The 17590-nt window shown below is 41.0% G+C and overlaps 2 protein-coding genes across 7 annotated transcripts in view; one reads left to right on the top strand and one right to left on the bottom strand.

Moving 5' to 3' along the window:
* The window catches only part of NEMF (nuclear export mediator factor), a 60026-nt gene extending 59427 nt beyond the window's left edge, over nt 1-599 (top strand). For 2 of the 4 annotated variants that reach the window (XM_036251632.1, XM_036251678.1), the window contains one exon: nt 224-576. In XM_036251632.1, coding sequence (XP_036107525.1) covers nt 224-301 — 78 coding nt within the window. In that variant the 3' untranslated portion in view covers nt 302-576. Of the gene's footprint in view, nt 1-223 lie in introns of all 4 variants that reach the window. The other 2 variants (XM_036251639.1, XM_036251650.1) reach the window with 2 other exon arrangements.
* KLHDC2 (kelch domain containing 2) lies at nt 17-14700 on the bottom strand. 3 transcript variants are annotated; one of them, XM_036251702.1, is made up of 13 exons: nt 14403-14674; nt 11535-11614; nt 9922-10039; nt 7695-7810; nt 7325-7406; nt 7068-7151; nt 6074-6154; nt 5939-5997; nt 5212-5321; nt 4496-4568; nt 2832-2919; nt 2685-2737; nt 17-79 (listed from the first exon to the last, which is right to left on the bottom strand). In XM_036251702.1, exons 1-13 carry the CDS (start codon nt 14553-14555, stop codon nt 40-42), a joined length of 1137 nt encoding a protein of 378 aa, XP_036107595.1. In that variant the 5' UTR covers nt 14556-14674; the 3' UTR covers nt 17-39. The 3 variants fall into 3 exon arrangements, with proteins under 3 accessions (XP_036107595.1, XP_036107603.1, XP_036107585.1); XM_036251710.1 differs by lacking the exon at nt 17-79 and adding an exon at nt 2120-2456 and having other exon boundaries at nt 9922-9995; nt 14403-14511; XM_036251692.1 differs by lacking the exon at nt 17-79 and adding an exon at nt 2144-2456 and having other exon boundaries at nt 14403-14700.
* Nucleotides 14701-17590: the final 2890 nt, after the last annotated feature.

Here is a 17590-nt window from a genome sequence, read left to right as displayed (position 1 = left end):
GTTATTTGCTATTTTTTGTTCTTATTTTATTTAGTAGATTCAAGCTGCAGCTACTTTTTTGGTAGAAAATGCTGTATTCCTAAAAGTAGTATAAAATAAGTAAAATAATTTCAGGTAAAAATTTTAGAAATGCCTTTATTTTGATAGAAGATACATAATTGTCATAAAAAGAAATGATTGACCATATAGAATGTGAAGATATTCAGCAATTCTCTTTTTTTAGGACACGGATTTATCAAGAAATATTCCTGGCAAAGTGAAAGTGTCTGCACCCAATCTTCTGAATGTAAAGCGGAAATAGCTGCAGTGAAATCCTAAAATGTATGAGAAGAGCCAATTTCATAGCCTTTTGGAAGTTCAAAGATGAAAATACCATGTAACGAGACTTCCACTTTTAAAAATGAACTAAACATTGCCTTGCTATATTCACCAAAAGGACTTACTCTTGTTTTATAGAGAGGAGACACTATCTGTGATAAGATTTCCTAAAATGTTTGTAGACAGTTAAATGCTAACTGTATACATCTGTAGTTATTCTCCTACATTTTCTTGAAATTTCGGAGGTTAATATTAAGTATTCATTTCACGTTGTAAAGAAATGGAATAGTGAAATGGCTTGATTGCTTAAACTATTGACTTGGTAGTCTACTCTGTATAATGTCTAATATATCTATTACTCACAGGCCAGTCACAACGTTGTTTTGTTTTTGTTTTTGTCCTGGTGGTGGTGGTGGTTGGGGGCAGTTAAACACTTAGGATTAAGTCTTGAAAACCCTAAGTACTGAAGGAGTACGTTTCCTTCCACCTTTACTTCTACTTGTCAGAAAGTATATTAGACCAGATTTAAAATACAAGTAATTCCCATAACTAACCTTAAGGAACAACACTTTGAAGAAATTGGTGTTGATCATTTCCATGCAAATATTTATACACCCTCACTTTTCACCTTAATTTCTTGTAATCTCACTCAGTTTTGTACCATTTTATTTTCCACCTCTCATAAGTATCAGTAGCATGTTACAGAGTACCTTAACCTATAATGTCAGAAGTGCACTTTTAGGCTTCCCAGTGAAGACTCCAACCCAACTTTCTTGTCTCCTAACAGAGTGGAGAATAAAGTCATACCTTATTTCCCTTCTTTTATGAGCTACAAAACTGTTACTTTTGCTTCTTTTTTTTTTTTTTTTTTTTTTATAGAGTGGGAGGGAGAGAGAGAGAGAAACATCATCGAGTAGCTGCCACCCGCATGACCAACCAGGGCCGGGGACAAACTGCAACCGAAGTACGTGCCCTTAGCGGGAACCGAACCCGGGTCTCTCCAGACCGCAGGCCGACGCTCTAACCGCTGAGCCAAACTGGCCAGGGCCAAAACTGTTACTTTTTAAATGATCAGGTAAGAGCCTTGCCGGTGTGGCTCAGTAGATTAAGCATCAGTCCCATGGACTGACTGAGAGGTCCCAGTTTGATTCCTAGTCAGGTCACACGCCTGGGCTGTGGGCTTGACCCCCAGTGGGGGGCATGCAGGAGGCAGTCGATGAATGTTTCTCTCTCATATCGATGTTTCTATCTCCCTCCCTCTATCTCTAAAAAAATCAATAAAAACCTATTAATAATAATAATAATAATAAATGATCAGATAACAGCTGCCTATAGTCAATATGACCACTTCCCCCAGGCCCTATACCAAAGCACTGAAGGCCAAAGTACTAAACAGCTGTTGGTCCTTCCAAAATTTCTTTTACCAGCTTATTAGTCCTATTGAGAATATATTTTTCCATTTGAAGTTAATGTTATAAAACCTTATGTGGCCTTGTGTTGTAAATACAACATAATAGACTATGCTTGACATTTGAAAAAAATCTAAGATAATAACTTCAGCTTGGGGCAGTGAACACAATTCAGTGTACAGATGATGTGCTGTGGAATTGTGCATCTGAAACCTGTATAATTTTGTTAACCATGTCACCCCAATGAACTCAATAAAAAGGAAAAAAAATAACTTCACCATTATAAGTGGTAAGAATAATTAGTATGTTTCTATAGAGTGATACCTTGAAGTTATCAAAAAGGAAACATAATAACCTTTCCTTAGGGTAAAAAACCCAAGTATTAATTTTCCTTTGTTTTAACAGAAGACAGTTACTGGTGTTAAATACATTTATTGTAAACTTTAGACACAAAAATAGGTTCTCTAGGCCATTCACATGCACATTAAGACCAAAAAGCTGCAAAACTACACAATGCATATAACTATACAAATGATGCCACTCTCTGATGTTTATAGAATTGCTGTCCATGCAATGTGATCAGAGGCATTATTATCTATAAAGCCTTAAGACCCAGAAGTGTTGTTACTACCAAACCTCTGATGAACACTGTGAAGTAAGTGTTTTGGAAGGCAGTTCCACGAGTTAGCTAACATTTCTTTAAAGCAAATGACTGCTTCTAAGCTTAGCCTGAAAGAACAAGGAAAGAGAAAAATAATTTCACTTTACTATTTTGAAGTACCTCACTTGATGAGCTATTAAAATAGAAACATTTTCTGTAAATATTTTCGTGGGAACTGGTTAATTGGATCCACGAAGGCTGTTAGTGCCCTTAAATTATCCATAAACCTAGAGCACTATTTTAAAGTGTTGAATACAATTTTAAATACTCTAAGTTCCAAGTAAAAAGTTACTTACCTTACAAGAGATTTTGGTTGAACTGAAAATATGAGTACTTCGTTACTGTGTGCCTGAAAAATAGATAATACATTAAAAAGCAAGTTCTTCTCAAATAAGTTTCAGCAATATTATGAACTATCCTTTAACATAAAGTAGTATACTTACAGCTCTGTGATGGACAAGAAGGTTATTGGCACACCCACCAAAAACAATTACTTCTCCTTCGTCACTGGCACAAGCTGTATGCCATAATCTACATTTAAAACAAAAGCTTGCATTTGAAGTTAGCCAAAACACCAAATTGATCATTTACACTACAGAATAGACTGATGAAATAAAGACCAGAGCCCTGGCCAGTTTAGCTCAGTGGTTGGAGCGTTGGCCTGCGGTCCGGAGGGACCCGGGTTCGGTTCCCACTAAGGGCATGTACCATGGTTGCAGTTTGTCCCTGGCCATGGTTGGGTCGTGCAGGTGGCAGCCACTCAATGTGTCCCTTTCACGTCGATGTTTCTCTCTCTCTCTCTCTCTCTCCCTCCCTCTCTCTCCCTCCTGTTCTATCTGAACAAAAAAATGGAGAAATGTCCTCGGGTGAGGATTAAAAAATAAATTAAATGAATGAATGAATGAAGACGAGAGCTCTTTGGTTCAGACCAAAACATGGAGTGAGAAGCAAATAAGGAAAAGTATCCAAAGCTAGAAAAATCAATGTCTTTAATCTGGGTGTATATTAGCATTTTCTCTTTGGTCCAGACCTAATAATGCAATGAAAGGTTTGAACTGAACAAACTGTTCTCTAGATCTTTGTTAGCAATAAAAATCTTATGGGAGATGGTATATGGCTTCTCCTTCCGCTTTTCATAGGCAGGGCCAGTTGGTCTTACACAAAGCATCTGAGGGATGCTGAATCTACTCAAGTAAACAAAGTACTTGAAGGCCTGATAAGTCTATGGAAAGATTATTTGTGCCAAATGAAGTCTTTGTGGCCTGACTGTACTGCGGTTAGAGGCTTAGGATAAAATGTAAGCTGACATATCTAAATGTGCTTTGAACACCTGTTTTGACTATCATTTCCTTATCAGTCTTTGTAACAGTTCTTTTTGAGGTTAACAACAAAAAATAATTCAGTGTTTAATAGGCTCTTTTTTTATCCTCACTCGAGGACATTTTTGCATTTATCTTCAGATAGAGCAGGAAGGAGAGAGGGAAGAAGAGAGAGAGAGAGAGAGAAACATTGATGTGAGAGAGAGACATCCAGTGGCTGCCACCCACACGATCCCAACCAGGGCCGGGGACAAACTGCAGCCAAGGTACGTGCCCTTAGCGGGAACCAAACCCGGGACTCTAGTCCGTGGGCAGCTGCCCTAACCACTGAGCAAGACTGGCTAGGGCAGTAGGTTCTTTTTCTGTGGTTTGACTTCTTACTACTCTTTGTTATGCAGTGCTACTGAAAATCTAATAGAAAGTTGATTTTTTTCCATACACATTAAGCTTTTTAAATTCTCACCAGTTCCTTTTTCTTTTTTTAATGACAAACCTAGATGCAGTTTAATTCACTTGGGTCAAGAGTTTGATTTTAAATGTTAACTATTTCAGTAATTTAAATCCAGCCCTATTTTTCATACAGAGATGATGGAAAAGAAAGCATATGATACTAGGATAACAGTTTTGTTTTGTTTTTCTTTGAAAAGGTACGATGTTAATTAAACCTTAGTGAATGCTAGGTCATGATGTATTTAATGCAGGCAAAGTTTCCTCAGTTGTTCTGTCTTACACACCTCTATGGACCTCATTAATTTAGTATAAGAATTGCCTTTTTAAATAGTTCATACCTTGGTTTGTCAGTGTAGGGATGATTAAACTGGATCCATTCATTTTTACTGATGCAGTAGGTCCAGGCATCACCTGATTGAAACAGAAAAAAGAACTATGAAGTATGTTATTCTTCCAATGTGACGTTGATATTTAAAGGGCAGAGCTTTATGCCTGGCCGGTGTGGCTCAGTGGATTGAGCATCAGATCAGTCCTATGGACTGAGAGATCCCAGTTGGACTGATTCCTGGTCAGGGCACACACCTGGGTTATGGGCTCGATCCCCAGTAGGGGGCATGCAGGAGGCGGCCAATCAATGTTTCTCTCTTACATCAATGTTTCTCTTTTTTTCTCCCTCTCTCTCTAGAAAATCAATAAAAAATATATTTAATAAAATAAAATAAAGGGCACAGCTTTAGCAAGAAAGGTAATAAATCAGATTGTTAGTAGATATAGAAAATATACTTCCTTTTTTCCTCTGCAATTAACCAAGTAAGCCCTTTGCTTGTTATAGTCCTTCAGCTTTTAAGTGGTCCAGGGCATTTCTTTACAGAATGGAAATATGTCATAGTATGAAAACAATTAATAGGGATATGTTATAAGATCAAAATTAATAGCAAACCTTCCAACCAACCCTATAGCCCTGACACATCTAAAATAGACTTTCTTCCAACTATGTATGTATTATATGTGAATGACATATAATGATTTCTTATCATATTTTTAAAGGACTTACTTAGTGGCTGTTTATCAGTGGTAAATCCTCCAAAGAGAAAAAGATGATCTGAAGAAACTGGTGTCAGTGAGTGCCAAGACCGGCCAACTGGGCATATGCCTTGTGGAATTCTGAAAATAATAGCTAAGTTACAATATCGATATCTAAAAGCAGAAAAATACTGAAGTTTTCTTTTAAAATTTATGTGGAATTAAAGAAAAAAGAGACTAAATTTAAGAAGGCTTTTTGGCAGTGGTTCTCAACCTTCCTAATGCGGCGACCCTTTACTACAGCTCCTCATGTTGTGTGTGGGCGTATCTGCATGTGGGCGGACCCGCCTGGAGACGACAGAGGAGCGGTGTCTCGGAAACCACATATTTCCAATGGTCTTTGGCGACCCCTGTGAAAGGGTCGTTCAACCCTCAAAGGGGTCGCGACCCACAGTTTGAGAACCGCTGCTTTTTGGTATTAACTACACGCTTTAGAATAACTATTTTCTTTGATGGTCAACTTTAGACCTTTTCTTTTCAACAAACATTGAGCACATACTATGTGCCGGGCACATAACTAGAACTGGAAATTTTTTTTTAATTCCTCCTTTAAGGATCTAATGATCATGTTTATTTAAATTCATAATTACAGAAAATTTAAGTAAGTACATTATATACTAATAATAGAGAATAAGGAAAAAAGCCATTGAAATTTTTCTGAAAAACTTTTCTAAATAATTATCTGATGAGATACCTACAATTCATTCCACTCCCATGTATCCAGATTAAGATAGTGAAGGTCATTCATTCTAGCATCCTAGAAAAGGATAATTAAATAGTTATAAATTTGAATAATTCAAAGCAAGTCACTGAAACTGCTTATATATACTCACTCGATATCTGCCTCCAAACACAAAGCCTTTGTTTCCAATACTTGCACAGGCATGGGCAGCACGAGGTGAAGGTGCTTTACCCTGTTAAAGTCATATAAGCAATTTAATAAATAAGTAAACTTTTTATAAATTCCAGAGTCTTCATTATACAAAAATACTCACATAGTGATGGCTAATATGTCTCAAGTGCTATGTTAAGCACTTTAATGTATTAATTCACTTAATTCTTCTATGTTCTACGGTTACAGAAGTTTGGACTAAGGACACTTGAATAACAAACCACTTTTCATGTAAAAATATGCAAGACACTTGAGCTTTTAAGCTGAAGTGTAGATTCTAGTCAATAGCAATACTAAAGTTTGACTACCAAAATGGAATTTTAATTTTACGTCTCTGAGGTATATTACTGAATAGGCTAGTTAATAAATAGAATGCTTGCTTTATTTAAAATAAAAGCTAGCACATTAGCCCTGCTAGTATGGCTCCATGGTTGAGGATCGACCCATGCACCAAGAGGTCACTGTTTCAATTCCCGGTCAAGGCACATGCTCAGGTTGTAGGCCCGATCCCCAGTGGGGGACATGCAGGAGGCAGCCAATCGATGTTCTCTCTCATTGATGTTTCTCTCCCCCTCCCTCTCTCTCTAAAATCAATAAAGAAAAAAAAAAATTTTAATAAAAAAAATAAAAGCTAGCACGTTATATGACATCCATGTCACAGGAGAAACTAATATTTGAGTAACTTAAATTCCAATATAGTGCTAAGTCATTTATTTAATTGCAAACAGTATCATTCAACATTTATTAGATAGTAGATACTAGGTGGGTCTGTACATGCATTAAACTTTTCTAAGTTTTAGAGCCCTTGGAGAATATGAAAGCTATGACTCTTTTCCAGAAAAGAAGAAGAATGAACTGTCAATTTTAAACCCCCTCCCAACTTCCCTTCTGTAACTAGTTTTGCTTTAATAATCCGTTATTCTTCAGTAACTCACAGTAGTTATAGGCTGGCTCCAGATAAATGTTTCAGTGTCTAAAATATGTACATGATCATTCCATCCTCTTGGATGACTTGAATTCTACAGAAAATAGTAAGAATCTCTGGTTATTTTACAATTACTTTATAAAGAGTATTTGCAAAATTATAGAGCTTTGGTCTGATTTATTAACAAAAGAAAATGAACAAACCTACTACCAAACAAAATTATTATCTCAACATACTGAGTAGGCCATATGAAAATATAAAACTTACCCAAAAAGATGTTTCATCAAATTCAAAAGTTCCCAATACTTTATCTTCAGGTAAATATCCATACCCTCCAAAAAATATTAACCTATTATATATGTATATAAAAAATAAAAAAAAAAGACAATAAAAATTCAAATACCCACAGGTTAGGATACAAGAGATTTTTCTTTGTTATATGAGTTGTAAAGGCACAGCTGAGGATTTGAAACATTCATATAGTAATGGCTGATGTGTCCCAGGTGCTATGTTAAGTGCTTCAATGTATTAACTCACTTAACCCTCATACATTCTACAGTTACAACAATTTCTGGCTAAAGATACTTGAAGGTACACCATTTCCACATAAAAACCCAAACCTGTGGTGCTAACTCACCTGTTTTTATATACCCAGACACCGAGTTTGTCCTTTGATGATGGAGGAATTCCTTGGCAATCAATTCTGTCCCACTGTAATACTCTGTCTGTAGACCTTAAATCCAGCATGTAGAACTGTCAGAAGCAATGATTTCAGTTAGATTTGGTTATGTGAAAGAAATTCAACCTTGGCATTTAATTTTGTTGTGATTTATTATAATAATAATAATAATAATAATAATAATAATAATGTCTAACTCAGTACTACTACAAGTGTGACTACAGACTGGCTACCCATCTACAAAACTTACTGAGTTTAGATAAGGAACTTGTGCCAGAATATAAATTACCTAAGTCACTAAGTGTCCTGTTTAGTTCAGCTAATTTTCTTTTCTTTTCTTTTTTTTTTTTTTATCCTCACCCGAGGATATTTTTCCATTTTTTGTACAGATAGAGTGGGAGGGAGAGAGAGGAAGGGAGAGAGGGAGAGAGAAACATCGACGTGAAGGGACACATTGAGTGGCTGCCACCCGCACGACCAACCAGGGCCGGGGACAAACTGCAACCGAGGTACATGCCCTTAGCGGGAACCGAACCCGGGTCTCTCCGGACTGCAGGCCGACGCTCTAACCGCTGAGCCAAACTGGCCAGGGCTAATTTTCTTTTCATAGCCACACTTTTTTGGTGAAGGAACAGAAGTGTACTGGTTTACATTCTGTGCCTTAAATAGGCACTTAGAGTTATACAGATCTAATTTATGGAATTACCAAAATCAGACTCAGCAATTGCACCTCCAAATTCAATTTAACAAACACACCTTACATGCCTACTTAACTCAACGAGCTAAGGACAAACCTTAAAAGATTAAGTATCAGTCTATCTTTAAGGGTTCACATCCAGATGCTTGAATAAATCTGACCATTTTATTTATATAGACACACACACACACACACACACACATTTTTTAACTTAAGACTCCTAAGCTTCCTTGTGATCATAGCCACTTGACATATTACTGACTACCATTTCTCAGACCGCCCCTGAAAGCCATAGCTTCTCTCTTTCACAAGCTTCCTCAGTCCATCCAAATTATTTCTCTCCCACTTGTCCTGAAAAATACATGGCTCAACTGCAGCCTCCAGTGCCTCATACCATCTTTTAGGCACATACTCTTTCTTCAAACAAAATCTTTAAGTAAAAGGCTAACATATAAAAACAAAAATGGTGCTACACTTGTTAAAATGATGGCGGAAGGGGAGGTCCAGAGCCACCTAACACCACAGGTGTCCTAGAATTCCCAGGATCACAGTTTGAAACCATCTCAGCCATATGTTCCATCTAACTGGACCACTTGGCATTTACATGAACAACATATTTGCTTATATCTCTGCATCTTGATACCTATATCTTGGCTACCCCTTCGAACTGTATTACTCAATTCAAGCATCACCTTTTGGGTTAGCACTACTTTCTCTGTTCCTCCAACCTACCAAACACAATGTCAAGGATTCTTTTTCAGATTCAAAATATTTACTGAGCTATTACTATGACCAAGCTCTGTGTATCTCTACCGTACGCTACTGCAGTCAGTTACTACATGTGTCCCTTCTAGAATAAGCGCCAGCAGGTACAAACTGTATTACTCATCTGAGTCTCCAATGTCTACCCAAGTCCTCAATATATAAGGTGCCCACTAGGTTGCCAAATAAATGAATTTATAAAAGTCTATATCATATGCACCTTTCTGACTGACTTCATCTGTCTCTACTGATATGGGAAAACAACTGATAATCTCTTTCCTATTTGGGAAAAAAAACATGAACAAAGTCTGAACGACAGTATCGCATGGTGCCAGATCATAGTATATGCAATGCTGTCAGTGTTCATTTATCCTTACAGCTTTCTGAGTGCTGGTCTGTTAACTTTTTACCCCTCCTCCCATGATTACCTCGTTTTTATCTAATTCACCGTTATTCATCTAACACTCTAGGTTTCCAAAAGAATAAGTAGCTGCAAAGAACACAAAGAAAAACAACATAGGAAGTTACTGCACACCGTTTACTAACCAAAGTTGATTTTATTAAAGGCTTAGGAAAATACAAACTGGTAGACAAAATACTAAAATACTAAAATGCACATTCATACCATAATCAAGTACACATATTCTTTAACTGGGACAGGAATAACTATGGGCTAACTATAGACGTCTATAGCTGCCTTGAACCGTAACCCTTAGAAACACTAACCTTATTCGTATTGCCTCTTGAATGGTGTCCTCCGAACAAGTACAGCACCCTGTCTACACACACAGCACAGCTTCCTGACATAGAAGGAGGAACATCACCTTCAGTGTTAATTTTTTTCCTGAGGGGGAAAAAGCAATGTAAATAACCCTCCCAAAAGGGAAATGCAAAAATATTTTTATTTTTCTTCAATTCCCACAATAAAGAGGAAAAACTAAAATGAACAGGCTGACTAGATCATGTCCACAGAGGGTCTCATCTAGGTCTAGAACTAATTCAAAGAAATGAGCTCTTTCCTCTTCGTTCCCCAGGCCACGCCTGCTGGCCCTGCACACGGGCAGAGGGGGAGCGTCCGAGAGCCTCAGTGCTGCATTCTTCTAGGAGTGCACCATTTTATGTTTTTCAAACTAAACTGCTTTTTATTTACATGGCCATAAGTGGTTGTTTTGTTTTGTTCTTGAGTGGGCTAGGAAAACTGCATCATCCCAATCCTGACAGATTAATTCAATAGGTGTTTTTTATTCAGTCACCTTTCAAATGAATCTGATTCAGACCGAATGGAATACTATGGACACTTAAGAAGTACTCACTACAGGCCAGGTACTGCTCGGAGTGCTCTGTGTGTTTTAACACATTCTGAATCTAAAATGAAGCTGAATCAAAACCAATCAAGAAGATTCAGAATATTAATAGGTCAATCAAGGTCTTGTACTCACAATATCACTTTATACTAAAGTTTTAAGTTTTAGTAGGCTTATTTCTTTTTTTTAAATTATGGGGCTAAGTAAAAAATACGTAGAATTCCATATAAAAAGAATATTATTATAAATTTCCAATCCTCTAGAAAAAGATTGACAAACAACTTAGAAAACACTGATTAGCTATGTACAGAAATAATCCTAACTTTAATTTAACTCTTAAATCAAGTGGGAGTACTCTTCCAGTTCTGAGATCTATAATATGTAACATATATAAAGCACAAAGTTCTCACAGTGCAAACCACAGGGGAAGACTACTGATAAATCCTCAGACATGGCTAACCCAGCCTTTTGAGAATCACATTAATTCTGCCACGGACATACTCTTGGGTACCACGGTTAGGAGACTAGCAAAAGATCCTTTCAGAATATCCCCATGGAAAGCAAATTTAAATGAGTTTTGTTTTTTAAACAAAACATGCTATGTCATGGAAATGTTAATGTTAGAGCTTATTAAAATAGAATACCACTTTTATTTCTAGTACATACAATCTATAATTTTTCACATTCAAGATACTATGTAACAAAAGACATAACATCTTGAAAAATACATATGTGGAACTTTTATTATATTTCCATTCCAGGATCTGAAACCTCTACTTCTTTAATACTATGATATTTATAGAGCCCTAAACAGAAATTTCTTCAAGGGTCATAAAACCATCTAGTAATTACTGATACTTCTGAAGAGATGCCAAAGTATCTAAGCTTAGCAGGTAGGCCAACATAGCACAACATTGTTTTGAGAACATATAGATAGCTTAGCATCTTTAATGAAAATGTTTTTATTCATTAGGCTGGGCTTTACAGAGTTTCTTTTTGTTTGCAACATTATAGTCCCCTTATAAATACAGTTACCATCTTCCAGTCTCCATGTTGTAGATCCATAGTTCTTCTCTAGGGAGATAAAAGTCATATAATCCTCTGACTTGGTTACTCTAAGAATCAAAAAGAAAATTGCAAATATAAAAAATAATTGGTATTCTAAAGAGGCACTATTATATATTTTTCATATCTTATTTGAGATACTAAGAATTATGAAAAATTAAATAGGTCCCACAAGTCCATCAAATGCACAACCCTCCCCACCCCGTGACACATTCAAGGTAATCTTACTATAGACAGTTCCCATTTCAAATTTTTGATAGAGCAGTTGCAAGAAGCAGGTGCAGTGGGGCAGGAAATAAGATCACTGGGCAGTCTCTAAGGCCACCTGATCCTGAAGAGACCACACACCAAATGTCAGCTGCATGACTTCAGGAGAGATTACCTGAGCTGTGGTCAGCAGACTAAAGAAAGGTCTACCTTTAATTCCACACTCACACTGGCACATGACATATAGTTTGGTAGCCATTGTTTCCTTTGACCCATTCATTCTCTACCAAGATGAAGAGGGCAGCACTGTAAATATGCAAATATTAAGTCTTTATGCAATATTTTAAGTTCCTTGTTTTGCTCCATTTCCTTCAGGTAATGGTTAACAGACTGAGTGTACCAAATGCTAGAACTAGCCGAGTGCTTTATTTAACCCTCACATCAACCGTTAAAAGTAGTTGGTATTTAAGAAAACAGGTTTTGGCCCGGCCAGTATGGCTCAGTGGTTGAGCGTCAACCCATGCACCAAGAGGTCGCCAGTTCTACTCCAGGTCAGGGCACATGCCCAGGTTGTGAGCTCAATCCCCCCACGGGGGGGTGGGGGGGCATGCAGGAGGCGGCCAATGGATGTTTCTCCCTCTTCCTTCCTCTCTCTCTAAAATCAATAAAGGAAAAAACAAACAAACAGGTTTTTTAGAGCTTTAATTTGCCCCAGGTTATTTAGCAAGTAATGGTGGAACCAGGATTTCAGCCTCCTTACCCTGAATTTGCAACTTCAACTGCTGCCTGATCTCTCCAGCCTTTGACCCTCGCTGGCCACTTTCCAAACAATGTCCACGTACAGTAAACAATTGCAGTTCACTGAGAATGGGTGTCAGAGTCTAACTAGCTTGAGTACTATACAGGAATAGAGCACCTGGCCACATAAACATTTTGCTTTTCACTCTACCACTTCCAAAGGGAAAGGCTAGAAGACAGCAGGCTGACCTGGACCTGGACTAGATCAGCCTGGCCTAGGGACAAAAACTGACTACTGTGTGAGAAGCTAAGTTTTTTCCCTTTAAAACAACCTCCAAGGGCTTCCTGAGCCTACTCTTGGTATTCTAGCCAAAATGTGGACAGTCTGTTTTTGAACCCCCCACTTAGTTCACTGATCAGCCTCTGGACTCTGCCTCAGTCCTCAGCAACCAGTACCTCAAAAACAGCAACAGAAATCTGCCCTGACAACCCTCCCTCTCCCCTGGCCCAAAGAAAAGTCTCATTCCCTTAATGCTGCTGATTTTTACAAACAATTTAGAATAAAGTAGTTTAGACTGAAGTATGATTGACCAACCGGTTTACTTTTTTCCTTGGGAATTATTTACATTTCAATAAGGCTCACCACATACCTACCCCCTTCCTATTAACAAGTACCCTCTAAACACCTATTCATTGGAAGCTGAGGAAAACAGATTAATTAGGATTGGTACCAAAAAAAATAACTATTGTGGTTAAACTACATGAAGTCATCAGGACAGCTACAGCACTTTATCTCATCTATCTTTTGAGTCATCTCAACTGTGGTCAACTATGATCAGATCAGGTGTATCACGAACTGACAGTTACTAACAAGGCTCACAAAGTCATGAAAGGCACAGGTAAAATGGACTAGAGTTCAAGCAAATGGGGGGGGGGGTGGAGCGACCTTTTTTTCTTTCAATGTTTTTATTGATTTTGAGAGAGAGAGGAAGGGAAGGGGAGGGGAAGAGAGAGAGGGAGGGGGAAGAGGGAGAGAACAGCAAGCAAGCGAGACAGAAACACTGACTGTTTGCCTCCCATACACACCCCGACTGCAAACCCCAAACCTGGGCATGTGCCCTGACCAGAATCAACCAGCGACCTTTTGGTGCAATGGTGAGCGCCAAACCGGCTGAGGCGCATCGGCCAGCTAAGACCAAAAGGGACGAAAAAGACTATTTTTCATAGGAATGCATCGGAGCCAAGTGAACAAATGAAAGGAGACCATTATGGAACGCGGAGCCGCACTGGAGTTCGGGGCGCGAGGGCAGAGGGGGTGGGCCAGGGGTGAGGCGGGCGGGTCCCCGCCGGCTCCGGAGGACCGGCCTGGCTCCTCACCGGTAACTAATTACGATGGTCATCACCAGGGCTCAAGGAGCTGTGGATTTTGGGGGGTTACTGGTGGAGCTTTTCCATTAATTTTCTTAATAGAGGTTTCTCGTGGAAAATGCCAGCCCTTTCTCAGCTGCAACCAAAAGGGAAAATTGCCCCCAAGTGTCCGAACCACAGCGATGCCATCCGCACAGGTGTCGCTGGTCCCGGACGCGCGGGAAGGTTAAATGGGGCCACGGTTCCGGAGGCCCTGCCGAATGACAGGGGCTCCTACGCCTCAGTCACCCCGTCTGCGGCCAACGGTGCGGCGGGGCCACGACCGTCACCCCCAACTTTCAAATGAAAACGCGGCGGGTCGCTCGGGGCGGGCCGCGGCCGCGGGATCCCCACTCGCAGGAGAAGAAACAAACCAAAATCCACCGGCAGCATCGCGACGCGGGGGCGCGGGAGGCGGGCGCTCGGGGCCGCCCGCCCCGCTGCCCGGACCGGCCCCCGAGCGGCGCCGCCGCGGCGCCCACTGACCTTGTAGCCGCCCCAGACGAACATGTGGCGCCCGTCGCCGACGGCTACGTGGCCGCTGCGCTCGGCCGGGCAGGCGAGCTCCAGGGACTCGTAGCCCTCGTAGGCTGGCCCCGGCGCGTCGTCCGCCCGCAGGTCGTCGTTGCCATCAGCCATCTTGAGGCTGCACTTTTGTTCACGAATAATCCCCACGGCCGCGAGCGGGGAGACAAAGGAGCCGGCAGGGAGACGCGAGCCGCGGCGACAGGGACAGCGTTGAGGCCGCCCCTCGCCGCTCGCGTCCGGCCGGCCCCTCGGAGGCCGGCCCCTCGGAGGCCAGGGTCGCGGGCGGGGCGGCGGCGAGGGGCGGGGAGGGGGCCCGCCGAGGCCGGCGCCAGCCTCCAGCCCTGGGCCCCGCCCCCGGCTCCCTCACCCCGCCGAGGACCTTGTTTACGCCGCGGCCGGAACCGCCCGTTCCGCTCACGCCGCCGCCGGTCCGGAAGCGCCGCCAGTGCTCAGCGCCCCCAGCGCCCGGTCCGCCCGCCGCCGCGCCTGCGGCCCCGCCGAGGGCCCGGCCGGGAGCTGTGCCCGAGGGGCGTCCGCACGCCCCAGCCTCCTGGCACGGCGGGCGCCGCCAGGCTGCGCTGGGTGCCAGCCAGCTCTCCCAACGACGTTTCCTTCTCCAGAAGTTCCCTCGAAGGGTGCGCGCCTGGAAGGGGCAGTGACGGGGCCCGCCGCCCCGGGGACGGGGAGACGCGCGCGCCCCTCCGTGCCGCCCGCCGCGCCCTGGTTCCGCGGAGACCTTGATTGAGCTGGGAAAGTCGCACGAAAAGCGTTTCAAACCCCACCCCTGTCCATTCATTCGGGCGAATCCCGCTCACACCCAGACACTGTTTTCTCCTACATTTTATATGACACCTTTCCATTAGGGCAAGAGCAATTCTGAATCACTATAACCCACCCTTGGCTCCGCTCCTGTAAAATGGGGCCGGACTGGCGTACGCTGGAAACCCCTCATCTAGTGGTGCCTCTGTGCTTGGACGAGTGTGTGTGTGGGGGGGGGGGGGGTGCTTCATTATCCTCTCCTCCCGTCCTCGGGCTGGAATCACGTCTAGAAGGAATCCTCTGAACAACAAAAGGCTTTTCTCACCAACATGTTCACAGCCTGAAACTCCTTCCATAGCCACTGCCTGTATGTTTACAATGTATCAAAATTTGTGCTATAGGTGACAGCAGTTCTTAGAGGAAAATATATATTAGAAAAGAAATCTAGCCCTGGCCAGTCTGGCTTAGCGTTAGAACTTCGCCGGCGGACCGGAGAGTCCCGGGTTCGGTTCCCGCTAAGGGCACGTACCTCAGTTGCAGTTTGTCCCTGTCGGTTGGGGTCGTGTAGGTGGTAACCACTCGATGTGTCTCTCTCACATCGATGTTTCTCTCTCTCACTTCCTCCTTCTCTCCCTCCCACTCCATCTGAAGATAAATGCAAAAGCCCTCTGGTGAGGATTTAAAAAAAAAATCTAAAAGCAGTCATCTTATATTTCCATCTTAGGAAACTAAACAAAGAAGAGCCAATTAAATCCAGAGTAAGCAGAAGGAAATACAGAGCAGTATCAATGAAATTGAAAACAGGAAATCAACAAAACCAAAAGTTGATTCTTTAAAACGAATCAGTAAAATCAATAAGCCTCTAGCCAGGCTGAGAGAGAGAAGACACAAATTACTAATATCAAAAGTGAGATAGCAGCTATCACTACAGGTCCAGTGGATATTCAGAGGGTAATAAATATGAACAACTCTATGCCCACATATTTGATAACCTAGATTAAATGTACCAATTCCTTGAAAGACACAATCTGCCAAAACTCAAATAGGTCTATATCTTTTTTAAATGTATTTTTATTGTTTACACTATTACAGATGTCCCCATTCCCTCCTTCTTTTACCCACCTCCACCCAGCCCTTGCCCCCAAATAGACCTATATCCAATAAAGAAATTGAGTCAATAAAAATATATATATATATATATGGCAGTGAAACTATTTGTATGGTAATATAATGGTGGATACATGTTGTTATCTGTTTGTCTAAACCGATACAATGTACACTATCAAGAGTGAACCCAAATATAACTCTGGATTTCAGGTGTGTCTTAGCTCAGAATGCTATAACAAAATACCATAGACTGGATGGCTTAAACAACAGACATTTATTTCTCATGGTTCTAGAGGCTGGGAATTCCAAGATTAAGGTGCTGGCTGATTTGGTTCATAGTGAGAGCCTTCTTTCTGGCTAGCAGATGACTGCCTTCCCATCGCATCCTCACATGGCCAGAAGTGAGTGGGAACTCTGGTCTCTTCCTCTTCTTAGAAGGGCACTAATACCATCATAGGATCTCTCCCCTCAAGTCCTTATCTAAACCTGATTACCCCCCAAACACCCTGCTTCCAAATGCCATCACATTGAGGATTAGGGCTTCAACACATGAACTGGGGTTGGGGGACAAACATTCGGTCCATAACAGGGTGATTTAAAAAATGTTCTTGCTGTAGCCACAGCTGTATGGTAACTAACACACTGAAAATTCCAATAGAATGACGTTAACACAATGGAAAAACAGGCACCAAAAAAATGTGCACAGGGGGCACTGTTTGTTTATTAAAATGTTCTGAAATCAAAATTTTAAGTTGTTAGACAGTATACACTACCCTGAAAATTACTGTCTTAGTGAGTTTATATTTCTCTCACACATACATACATATAAGTAATATATTGGTGGAAACATCACTTTGTGCTTGTGCTGACAGTATAAAGTTCTGAAAAATATTTTAAGCTTCTATCAAAAGGCTAATGATTTTTTAAAGATGTTTATGCAAAAATACTATTTGGAAAAAATGTACACTAATTTTGATGTGCTATTTACTATATCATAGTAGAAATGAAAATACTAATAAAGAATTCTTCCTGACAACTGGAAGAATATCCTGAGAGACACAGTAAAGATGGCCAGAAGTTCTTTTCCCTTGAGAACCAGACTGGAGACTTATTTTGTGAACCACCTGAACAAAACCTTCTAGAATCATCTTTCAAACGGAGAACCTATAAGGGAGTGTTCAGAACTAATGTTAAGAGGCTGTCATTGCCTTGGGCTCCTATATACTGTGGAGGTCAACAACGCAAACGTTGATAGCAAGGAATGAATACTGCTTGGCTAT

This window comes from Molossus molossus, unplaced genomic scaffold, assembly GCF_014108415.1.
Source record: "Molossus molossus isolate mMolMol1 unplaced genomic scaffold, mMolMol1.p scaffold_m16_p_1, whole genome shotgun sequence".
NCBI classification, from domain to species: domain Eukaryota; kingdom Metazoa; phylum Chordata; class Mammalia; order Chiroptera; family Molossidae; genus Molossus; species Molossus molossus.
The sequence above is the reverse complement of the archived record's forward strand: the minus strand, read 5'-3'. Positions and strand labels throughout refer to the sequence as shown.